This window comes from Montipora foliosa, chromosome 12 (assembly GCF_036669935.1).
Source record: "Montipora foliosa isolate CH-2021 chromosome 12, ASM3666993v2, whole genome shotgun sequence".
Taxonomy (NCBI): domain Eukaryota; kingdom Metazoa; phylum Cnidaria; class Anthozoa; order Scleractinia; family Acroporidae; genus Montipora; species Montipora foliosa.
The window spans coordinates 14412743-14424522 of NC_090880.1; the positions used below are offsets into that span (position 1 = coordinate 14412743).

The following is an 11780-nucleotide window of genomic DNA, read 5'->3' on the forward strand; positions in this document are numbered from 1 at the left end:
ATAGAAGCTGGATACTATTTCTCCATTCCACCATCCATAGTTCGTTCGCCTCAGGTAAAGATAACATACGGCATACGTGTACCTTGTGGCTCGTCAGTCGAAGTTCGTTTGTCCTGGTAAACACGTTAAATACTTATATCGTTGCGTTATAAAGAACTACCGGTAGGTTGCGTGTGGAACCCCGATGATGAAAGGATAAATCCAGTTTGTTTGCAAAATCTTTCATGAAAGAACTCGCTGTCGTGCTGTCCTTTAACAGAAGGTGTCTGATCGAACCAAAAAAGCACACAATGTCACGAGGGTTGACAGAAAGGGAAAATGGAAAGTGACAGAAAGAAAATATGGGAAAGAGGGAACATCAGGAGATCTCCATGAGTATGTGCATGATAGGATGACATCTTATGCAGCAACCAGGGTGAACGGCACGATGCCACTACCTGGTTTTAGTGGGATCTCAAGTTTTAAACTTTTTCTTTAATGGTTTAGAAAGAGAAGCTTGTAAAAAATGTGCCTCTGTCAAATCTTCTGCTGGAAACGGATTCACCGGCTTTGGCTGCCGAAAAACAGGTAACTTATTGTCTTATGAGTTGCGGTAAACGGCAAACAAAAGGCTGGTGCTTGTCATGAAACCATGAAAAAGTCCTTTAATTTAAGGAGGCTCGAAATAGTTTCTCGTTTTTTCAAACAAATAAACATATTCTGTTCTTAGGTACAGTTAGGGTAATCATATCAAGACGAAATTTGGCCAGGGTATTAAGTTCCAAAATAACATTACCATGGCAACAATGTAAGGCATTTGTTTTAGCCTTAAAAATCAAGATATATTGTCTTTTTTGAAAAAAACAGGACGGTCAAATCTTCCCATTCAGCGTTACCAGATAATGTTAGAAATAATCTCTAAAATATTTAAAATTCAACAAAATCTGTAGGTCAGTTTTTCAGAAAAATCGCCTTTTTGAAATGTGTCTCTAATCTTTTTTTTCACCGACAGAATTTTGTTAAAATTTGAAAGGCAAACGTTTTAAATTAATCTAAGCTAACATGCAAAAAATGAAAAAAATTCACTGTCCGGAAGCAGAGTTGCAAATTCAGGAAAAATGAGGGGGTTACAAGATCAGCATTTACGCATGCGTCACCCACTCATTCGAGTGCACGCGCGAGTGGAGCTACAGGCCAACACAAACGGATATAAGTGACCATTAAACCGTTTGTGTACAATTTTCGTAGTTTTCGTGAAAAGAAGATGTCTGTTTATATTCCATATGTATAGAAATTAGAAGAAAGGTGAGCGAAATTAGCGGTATTTGTTTATTTCTGGTGACCCATTTTGAATCATTAGCTGACGCGAGCAGTTTTTAGAATTGCGTGTGTCGCTTACGCGCGCGTGCTCATCTGAAAACCCATTCGAGCCTCCTTAAACTTGTTTTTCACTTATCATAATTTAGTCTGTAACTGTGAATGCACCTTTCAATTGTTCTGAACAGGTCGTTATTTTCAATAATCAAGTATGTTCCTATTGTAATGGAACGGAGGCAGTGTGGCCCAGTGGTTAGGGCGCTTGCCTTGATATCCGAAGATCCCGGGTTCAAGACCCACTCTGACCACTCGTTGAATTTGGTCCTGGTATTCCCTGGTTCAACTTCCCCGCTGCACTTGTAAATAGCCAACTGGTTTGCCTCCGGCCAGTTGGGATTCGTAACAGTTGTTGTTTCGTTGTGTTTCATTGGCCCTGAAAAGCCCCTATGGAGGCGGTCAATTAAGTATGTATGTATGTATGTATGTATGTATGTATGTAAGACCATATTGTTATTGAGCTGGAACTGGAGGTTATTATTGTAGTCACTGAGGTGGAATAAGAGATCCTTATTTTGCAATAATGACCTTTTGTTTCAACTGGGTAATCACAAAAGTTTGGAGAAAACCAACCTTTGTTTTTACAGTACCTCTTACTTTTGCCAGATATACTTGAAGATTGCAATCTTGGACTGGTTATTGTTTAATCGTTATATTACAATTTCCACCAGAAACATTCAAAGTAATTGTCCCTAAAGCACCTAATTTTGGAATTTGCACAAGGCAGGTAAAAAACACAGGTCTCATGTCACAGGTCATTGTTTTACCAATACAGAAAGTATCCTAAACATTCATAAAAGCTAACCTTAGGCCTATTTCCACACCACCAAAATTTTCTACACAACTGGTGTTATTACCTGACTGTCCTTGAACTATTTTGGAAACTCTTACTTGTTGTTCTTCCGTCTCTCTTTTGTAACTCTGAAGGGCGTCTGATCGATGCCCAGTAACACAAGGCGTCACAAAAGGATTCTCACCCTTTGCGGCTGGAAATCTCCCCACCATCACCAAACTAGGGCCACCACTCTCAAACATGTCGGTGATATCGATTGCGTCATCCACTTCAAACATGTCAAGAGAATGTGAAAGAATGTGGTCGAGTCAATCGTCTAAATCAATTTCTTCTCTTTGGTTTCGTTTCACAGCGCTCACACGAGAGGCTAAGGCGCGAGCCTGTTGGGAGGGGGGGGGGGGTTATCGCCCCAGGAAATTTTGCAAATTTAGTTTATCTCAAGTGGCATTTCCTGCATTTGACATCATTTTGTGGTATAGATCATTTTCGCTGTCACGCAACAATGTAAATTAATGAAATGAATGTAAATGAATGTAAATTAGTGCAATATATACAGAAAAGGCGAGATAAAAGTAATACAAGGAACAGAGTAAAAGTATGAAAAAAGGTGGCTATTGTTTAAAAAGAATGCTATACTGATTAGGAATCGGCTTAGAGTTACTGTCAGCATGCTTGGTAACAGAGGTGTGCCAGGCCTCTAGAGTTTTTCTAATACGAAAAGAGCCTTTGTCGATAACTCGAGAATGATTGAAATCAATGCGATGACCGAAAGACCACGCATGTTTCGCAATGTTTGACCATTAGCACATGTTTTTACATTCCTAACGTGTTATCGACTAAGGCTCTTTTCGTATTAGAAAAACTCTTGGGGCCTGGCACATCTCTGCTACCAAGTATGCTGACAATAACTCTAAGCCGATTCCTAATCAGTATAGCATTCTTTTTAAACCATAGCCACCTTTTTTCATGCTTTTACTCTGTTCTTTGTATTACTTTTATCTCGCCTTTTCTGTATATGTTTCACTAATTTACATTCAATGTTTTTCCGTGGAAGGCTGTAGATCGACAGCCGACAGCTTATATTCCTTTTCAAAATTTTTAGCCAGAGAACGTTTTTTATTGTATTTTAAAATCGAAACAGTCCAATGAAGTAAGCCAAAAACTCTGAATGTTGTTGGAGACACATCTATAGGTCACCTCACCAATTCTCAGGTCTGTGTGATATAGCGTTTCTGAGTTATTTGTTGAAGCGTTTCACGCAATTTTGTTGAGTTTGTATGGAGCCGCCTTATTGGCCAGAAATCCACAAGAACATCTGGAATTCATTTGGCGATGAAAGCGCTTACTTTTCGCTCATGAGACAAAATACATGTGTATGACCTAATGTACTTAAAACGCTCAGACTGCTGAGCTTCATAGGCATAGACATTTTTTTAAAACCAAATAACTTTGTATCATGGTGTCACGGAAGGTGACAATTCGGAAATTTTCAAAGCGAAAGACGTCATAGAACTCGAAACTTGAAAAAAATTATTTCTAGGTCATCTTCGACCTCCGAAAGATAAAATTTCAAGACAATTTGCGGTTTTGATTTTAGAATTTGATGACGTCTCTGCAAAAACCATCAATTCTTTAAGGTAGAAATACTTGTCCGCCATTTTTGGAGCGGCTAAATGAAGTAAGACTGCTGGCCGTATGAGTTTGCACAACACGGGGTGTTCAATGGAGAAACTTGGCGAGACATTATAGGATAAGAAAGTGTAATACGTAACGTTTTACTCGCAGATCGCAAAGAAAGAAAATTCCTTGTGCTCAGAATAAATCGGGAGAACCTGATAAAAATGGAGAGAGCGGGAAGCAACACACATCAAATCGGAAGGGTTGGAATCCCAAACGAACGCTTGCCGAAATAACTGAACATGTTTGCTCACAAACAACATCCACCAAACTGCAATGAAACTTACAAGGAAATGTTACGTTTATACAAACGTTGGCTGTGTAGCACTTTATATTTTAAACAGAATTAACTGAATAGAGTGTAATGTGAAGTGCTGGATTTCTAACCCGAGGGTCGTGGGTTCGGTTCCCACCCTGGTCAGAGTTTTTCTCTGTCCTTGTGTGGGCCCATTTCCATCAGTAGGGCTAACGCTCACATGGTTCATATGGGATTGAAATCCAGCACTTCACATTACACTCTATTCAGTTAATTCTGTTTAAAATATAAAGTGCTACACGGCCAACGTTTGTATAAACGTAACCTTTCCTTGTACTTGTACATGTTCATTGCTGTGACTTTAACATCTTCAGTTCCCGCGGCCTGCTCCCGTCTGGCCTTGTGGCTCAGTCGGTAGAGCGGCGGAGATCTAACCCGAGGGTCGTGGGTTCGGCTCCCACCCTGGTCAGAGTTTTTCTCTGTCCTTGTGTGGGCCCATTTCCATCAGTAGGGCTAACGCTCACATGGTTCATATGGGATGGAAATCCAGCACTTCACATTACACTCTATTCAGTTAATTCTGCAATGAAACTTAGTTGAGCCCCCTTGAGAAAAGGCAATTAATTAATGTTGAAATGAGTAAAAACTCCAAAATCCCAACGGGCTTTTTGATTACCCAGACTTCCTAGCGACTGACTGAAAAGGTGCGCCTAAATACAAAAAAAAAAACAATGAAAAGGTGCATTAAATCAGATGATGTCTTCGCTCCCCCTCCTCCTTACTCCTTATTTTTTAAGAAGGCCGAGGAGCTCAGACATTATCTTTTACCTCCTAGGCAAGATACATGTAGATGCTGAATGGAAATAACTTTGTTTACGCTTTAGAAGGCAGCAAATTTCTTCCCGACCGTGTTTGCCGTTTGCCTTAAGCGCAAAGCGTAAACACCCTGTCGCATTAAAAATCCGTTGAAATAAATTTTCTCCAAAGACCCACGTTCACCCCACAGGCATTTTTATATATGAAAAAAATCCCGTCAAAGCTGAAATTTATCGCGTTAATTTTTGTACTGCTCAAGTTTCGCTACTCTGCGCGAAAAGCTGTTGGCCTCCGCTGGAAACTTGTTAGGAAATAGATGGCATTGTGCGTCGGCTTTTAAGTGGTGTTTCCAATGTTCATTTTCAAGTAAATGTTAGTTTATTTCAGTATGTTCAGTCTTTTATTTTTGTCTAACTGATTTTGTTGATCTTTTTTTTTTTTTCTTCTCTGACCGTGACACGTGTTTTTTTTTTTTAATTTCCTTCTTGAAGAAGTCATGATTCAGTATTAAAAAAGAAGACAAAGAATCATATCTGCTGTACAATTAACTAGCGATGCCGTAAAATCACTGACGCGACATGCTTAATGCAAAGAAGTCAAGTCACAGACGCCGGTCTCGAGCCAGTTTCACCTTGGCTACTTGGCGTCCGTGTTGACAAAAGCGTCTCATGCTTAAGCTCCCTATTGTAAACAGCGTACGCTCTCTCGATGAGGACACTGTGCTCTTAGAGCAAATATTGAAACAAATATTGTTTACTTTTAAACAAATAATCGCTACGATAAGCAATGCAAACTGCCGGTTGAAGTTTTGCCTTTCATAACCTGCGCGGAAGTGCATTAACTATTCATGTATTTCAATATGTGAGTGTTTGGGCTCCGTATAATTCCATGGTGTATTTAATAATCTTTGCTTCCAATTTCTCCCGATCATACGGTGTATAAGCTGATAACCGAGATTTTGAGTCAATCAAAATGGTCGGTAGAACTCAACATATCGGATTTTAAACATTTATTATGGTAATAATGATAATAATTGATATTTATTTTGGTTTGCCTTCCGTTTTAGACAAGAAATGAACCCAAAAACATCCGCATTTGCTGCGACGTTATTGCAAGAATAAAAGGAGTTCCAGTGAAAACCGTTTACGAGGAAACTACAAAAAATGCACTGAAATTGTTTCCTAAACTTCAAAGATTTATTACGAAGTGATTTCTGTGAGTGGATGTCTCTTAACCGTGATAAGACTAACATAAAAATGTACTACAGAGCTTATTGCTGAAAGCTCATTGATGGGAATAAAATTTCCCTGACGATAAAACTCCCACAATTCCAAGTGGCTGATTATTTCGCAAACTATTTTGCTACAATGGCTAATGATAGACAATAACAGAATAGCTCATGTTCCTCGATTTGAGTCTCGCAAATTCCACGAAGCAGAGGTTGTCGAAGCACTCATGGCGTTGAATCCAAAGAAAAGTATGAGACAGGACTTGATGCCTTTCAAGGTCTTCTGATACCCAGTGATTCCTTGACGTAGTTACTGACCTGTGTCATTAATGGCTGCAACAAGTTGTTGGCCCTCACAATGGAGGCGGGGTATACGGATAGCTGTATTTACCAGACATAACCATCTATAATTATCACGTTAACGTTGTTGAGAGCTATAAACAAAGCTATACTCTTCTTGCGTTTGGTAGAATGGAAAATTGCTGTTGACAGAAAGAAAATTGTCACTGTGTTGTCGACTGATTTGTCAAGAGCTTTAGATTCCCAAACCTACCCTATACTATTGTGTAAATTGATTACTTACGGTTTGTCTACGGATGCGACCTTATTCAATCGACACAATTCAAAGTGAGAATTAAGGAAGGTGCCTACTAATTCAAAGGTATTTTTCCCACGGTTTATGATTATGTGGGAAATGTAGATCTTAACAAGTGTTATTGAAATCAAAAAAGAAAATTGGAGGCAACCACGCATTTTTCAAAGATAATTCATGAACAATATTTGTAAAAAGCTTTAAAATACGAAGACATGCATGGCGTTCTTTCTCAAATTGAAGCTTAATTATCGCTGAAAAATGCATGGTTACCCCCAATTTTCTTTTTAGATACCAGTAGTACTTACTAAGATCCACTTTCTCTGCATAATGTTAAACCGCGCAAAAATATCCCTGTATTAGTATGCATCACCGATAGGAAATCCGAGTATCTCAAGATGCGCAGAACGTATGCGCAATAACAATTGTAGGCACCGTCCTTAATATGGCTTCTACTAGTGAGTGGGTGGAGGTAAATAGGCGAGGATCTAATTTGATCCATTACTTTGAAACGACTTTTTTTCAGAATGATTTATCTCTTTGTTAATAAAAGTTCTTAGTTTCCTTTTCAGATATGATCTCCAATTAGCTTACAATCATTGTATCAAGGTAGATCTTTTGACACGTTGATATAATATCAGAAACCCATAAGGGTTGAAACGTGTAACGGCCCCTTGTGTGCTTGGAAACAAGCTTCTGAATATTCGATTTGCTAAGTACCATATTTGGAACAACAAGAGCGAGGGGTTTCCAAATATGGTACTTAGCAATGAAACATTCAACCAATCAGTTCGCACTGAATATTCGGAAGCTGTAAACACGCGTTACACGTTTCAACCCTTATGGGTTTCTGATAATATCAATTGACAATATCTTGGAAATCGTAATCTCTATAACATTTGAGCTTGTTTGCGCAGCATTATTTTCTTGGAAACTAAATTGGAGATTTAATTATTGCGGAAAACCTTCTCTGGCCAATGAAGTTGACGCTGCAGAGGGTCTGCTATGATGTTAGCTCCACTCTGGAAGCAGCAGAGGTCTACTTTGTGGTGCTTCGTCAACAACAGTAAAAACTCGCCCTATTTTGGAGTCTTTAATTAATTAACTCTTTAAGCCCCGAGGGAGGCCCGATTGACGAGTAAAATCGTCTGGCGTTAGACTGAGTAAAATCTATAATTAGCACTTTTGGGGCTTAATTAAAGAGTTAACTTTCAAACAGTTCAGAAGTTAGGAGCTGAAGTTAAATTCAGTGCTTCTCAGTGTAACCTAGATAGCGTAGCGTAAGCAGGTATGGATTCAGTTATTTTCAGGGTAACACCTCAGAAGCGCTTTTGTTGGGGCGCCAGCTATACCGAAATTACATTAATTACAAAACTGAATACCTTGTAAAAATGATTATTAACTGTTTGATATTGGTTCCACCGCGCTAAAGACAATACAAGAGATGAATGCCATAACTATGGATTTGATTGTGTCTGGAAGAAACACCATTTGAGCGGGATAAGTGTCAAGTTGAAATAGTTGTGTGCCGTGAAATTTTGGAGCCGTGACTTTTGTCCGCTGAAAATGAGATACCGGAAAACATTACAATGACGGTATACTTATGGAAGAGATATCTTGCAGCGGTCTTTGAAACTAGTATGCCCGATGGACCTGCAATGCTCCACCGACTGAGCTATGAAACCATGCACTCATTTGGCAAGAGGTCAACTTTGTGGGGCTCTTGTATTCCCGTGAAAGGATTTGATGAATGAAATAAATGAATATTCGATGGATCTGAAATTACCACGAATATTGTAACCCAGACGTTTTGTTCACCGCTTCGCTTTCCACATTCTTGACGACCGTCTATGGTAGCCTGCGTAGCAGGCGTTTAAGGGGAGGGAGGCGGGGAGAGAACGCGGGAAGAAAACAACGTTGACTACGCAGGCTAGTCCATGCTGACTACTGTAGCTCTGCTTTGGCTGTCTAGCTCTGCTAGCCGTTATGGCTATTCTAGACATCTAGTATACTCTATATTTGATTATATATTTTCTATTGTAATTAATTTTTATTTTAGAGCGGTTTTCAAAAGAGTGTTGTAAAACCAAAACCAAAGTAATTACTTTGGCCAATCAAAAAGAACGGAGACAATCCAGTAAACCAATCAAAAGTCGAAGTAATTACACGTAGCCGACACTTAGCGCGGGAAAATGTGCACGCACGAACCACGATTGGTTTTGGTTTCAATTCTAATTGGTTGAAAAAGTGGCCCGAGAACTTTGAACCAATCACTGAGTGAAGTAATGCAAAACCAAAGTCATTCACTAATTACTTTCGACACTCAATTGAAAACCGCTCTAGGCAAGCGGACAATAAATTGTTGTTGTTCCATATTCTTTTTTCCAGCTGGAGCAATTGTCGTCGTGGCCGCCATGCTGGTGGACGAAAACAAAAGATCTCTGATTAGCTTCTTTTGTTCGTACACCAGAAGTCGTGCGTTTCTCTGTTGTTATGGGTGTCTCTAGAGGTTGGTTGATAGCGTCCTATACATGGAATAGAAGTTAGAAAATCTTCAGTTTTACAGATATCCACATTAAAGTTGTCAAACACCTGCAATTGCAATAGCCCATTTCCGAGTTGCTGCATGCCTCAGTTTCAAAGCGAGTCCTGGTGCACAACCATTTAAATGTAAATGTGTTGCGTATTCTTATGCAAATCAAACTCAATTCCCTTACAATAGTTGAGCACCAAGACTCACTTCGAAACCGAGACTAACAGGAACTCGGAAATGGCCCATTCTGCAAGTCCTGCCACATCACCGCCTTTACTGCTGCCAGCATCTCTTTCAATGCATCACCAAACATGAAACTCTGCAATAGGTAAACATCAGCGTGCAACTGATTTACAAGACCAGTCACTGCACTGAACTTGAAGGAGTGTAGCACATAAGGATGGATCATTTGATCTATGAGATGTTTATTTACTTATCTTTTTGTTTTTGCTAATCCTTCTTGGGATACGGAAAAGTACATCCCCTAGAATGGCCAAAGCCATGGCTCAGAAAATTGCTTGTAGTTAGCAGAGAAACATAGTATAAGTGCGATAGAGAATACCGGCATAAAGCCAAATCTTTAAGCGGCTGTCTGGTATTTTTAGTAATTTTAATTGAAAACTGGATACAACTCGTACCGATACCTTATAGGTGGTTTGCAATCAATATCAAGAGAGGATTTGAGAGGATTTGGTCTTATCGAGGGCCACAAATTTATTAGCCTGTGGCAATTAAGTGCAACCCTCGTAAAATGAAACCATCACATCACTTCACAGACGCAGATGACCGTGGCGAAATGTATGTGTACAAATGCTGGAAGCTGCTGAAGGGATCTATTGCATCAAACATGGCGGCCATGACCGTAATACATGAGCATATAGTATTTGTGGCACCGTATAGAGAAGTTGTAAATTTTTGAGGGACGACCTACCCTTAAAACGTTTAGGTGACTTTTTGGAAAATCCTCGTCCAATTCAAAAAATAGGAGTGATAAGAGGCTGGTTTTTGCCCAGTGCCGTTCCATTCATATCCTCTTGACGAAAAATACCTCAAAGCAAAAAAATATGGTTATTGGCAATGAGACTAAGACACTGTTACGGTGGGTTGCGGTTAAATTAGGGAGCTTACGAAACGAGGACGACGACGGCTACGAGGAGTTCATTTAAAAATACGAGTTCTCGTTATTCATATCACTACGAAACTATTTCATGTCGTTTCGCGTTAAAAATGTGTAGTAACTGTTGAGGAATTAAACTGGTATGAGTGGGTTGGAAGCGTAGAGAGAGAACTGAAAATTCATCGTCATGTTCTAACGTCCTCCACAGAGCCTTGGAATTTGGTCATTTCACGTCGTCATTTAGGAGATGACGGCAAAGAAATGTACCAAAATGTAAAACGCACGTGCAGAGCGTGCAGAGCCATTGTTTTTGCTCACTAAAACCTATTGTTTTGTAGCGTCGTCGTTGCCGTCGGCGTCGTCGTTTCGTAAGCTCCCTATTAAGAGCAGGAAGGAAGAGGTAACTGTACAAAAAAGATCATGTTTTTAATTTTGAATGAGGCTAAAATAGTGACGCTACCTTCTTTAGCACAAGGTCAGGATCCGTTCCAGGAGTCCAGGAAACGTCGTTAGACTTTTCGACAACAGATGAAGTAGCTTTTTGTTGCTTGTCATTTCCCTGTATAGGTCAGAAACGTTGTTTATTTTAGTTTGTTGCTGTAGCGTCTTGATATCCCGAAGTTCTCCTGGATTGCAAACCCAAACATCTCTACCAATCTGGGTATAGGAAGCTTGGACTTTGTACATTGTGCATCTCAGTATAGTGAGACATACTTGCGACTGATATTTAACTTAAGATAAAGGTCACTGAAAAGATAATCAAAATAGTGTCGTTAAAAGTGGTGCCACCATTTCAAATAGATTACCGAATGATGTCGTTCGAGAAAATACACAGTCACCAGATCCACACTCCAGGTAGCATTATGTACACGTACGGTTGCAGTGAAAGACACAACTTTATCAATTTTCGCCTTTTTATGTTCGATATAATTAAGGCATTGGTGGGTAAGAAGATTTTTTTCGGTAGGAGAGTGTTCAAAGGCGCTTTATTGCATTATTTTCAAAGACATTGCTTATTGCTGATCACTTTCAAGGTGCTTTTGAAATTCGAGGACTTCCGACCTTTCAAACATCTAATGGAGTTGTTTTGAACTCCATCTTGCCAAAGTCCTAATCTATTTTCTTTTAACAATCAATTTTTGATGGCACTAGCAACCAATAGGCGAGTTACACGTCAGCATCTGCATACCGGTGTGATCCTTCAAATTCCTTGTTGTAACTTCCTGGAGAACATTGTCTTGGGAAACTTTGGAGGACAAACTTGGTTCTTGGTAAGTTGTGAACAGCATTTCTTTGTGAGACAAACTTGAGCTTCGCGTTCTTCGTTTTCGCCTAAATGGTATTGATTTGATGATTGTAGAAATATCACTGAAGTAAGAACTATTGAAAAGGAAAGGCATTTTTTTCTCGCACGC

At 39.5% G+C, this 11780-nt stretch overlaps 1 protein-coding gene across 1 annotated transcript in view; it reads left to right on the forward strand.

The window, feature by feature from the left end:
* The window catches only part of LOC137979546 (putative deoxyribonuclease TATDN3), a 23541-nt gene extending 17301 nt beyond the window's left edge, over positions 1 to 6240 (forward strand). The window contains exons 9-11 of the mRNA XM_068826815.1: positions 1 to 54; positions 487 to 567; positions 5962 to 6240. The exon at positions 1 to 54 is cut by the window's left edge and continues 59 nt beyond it. Coding sequence (XP_068682916.1) covers positions 1 to 54; positions 487 to 567; positions 5962 to 6105 — 279 coding nt within the window. The 3' untranslated portion in view covers positions 6106 to 6240. The remainder of the gene's footprint in view (positions 55 to 486; positions 568 to 5961) is intronic.
* Positions 6241 to 11780: the final 5540 nt, after the last annotated feature.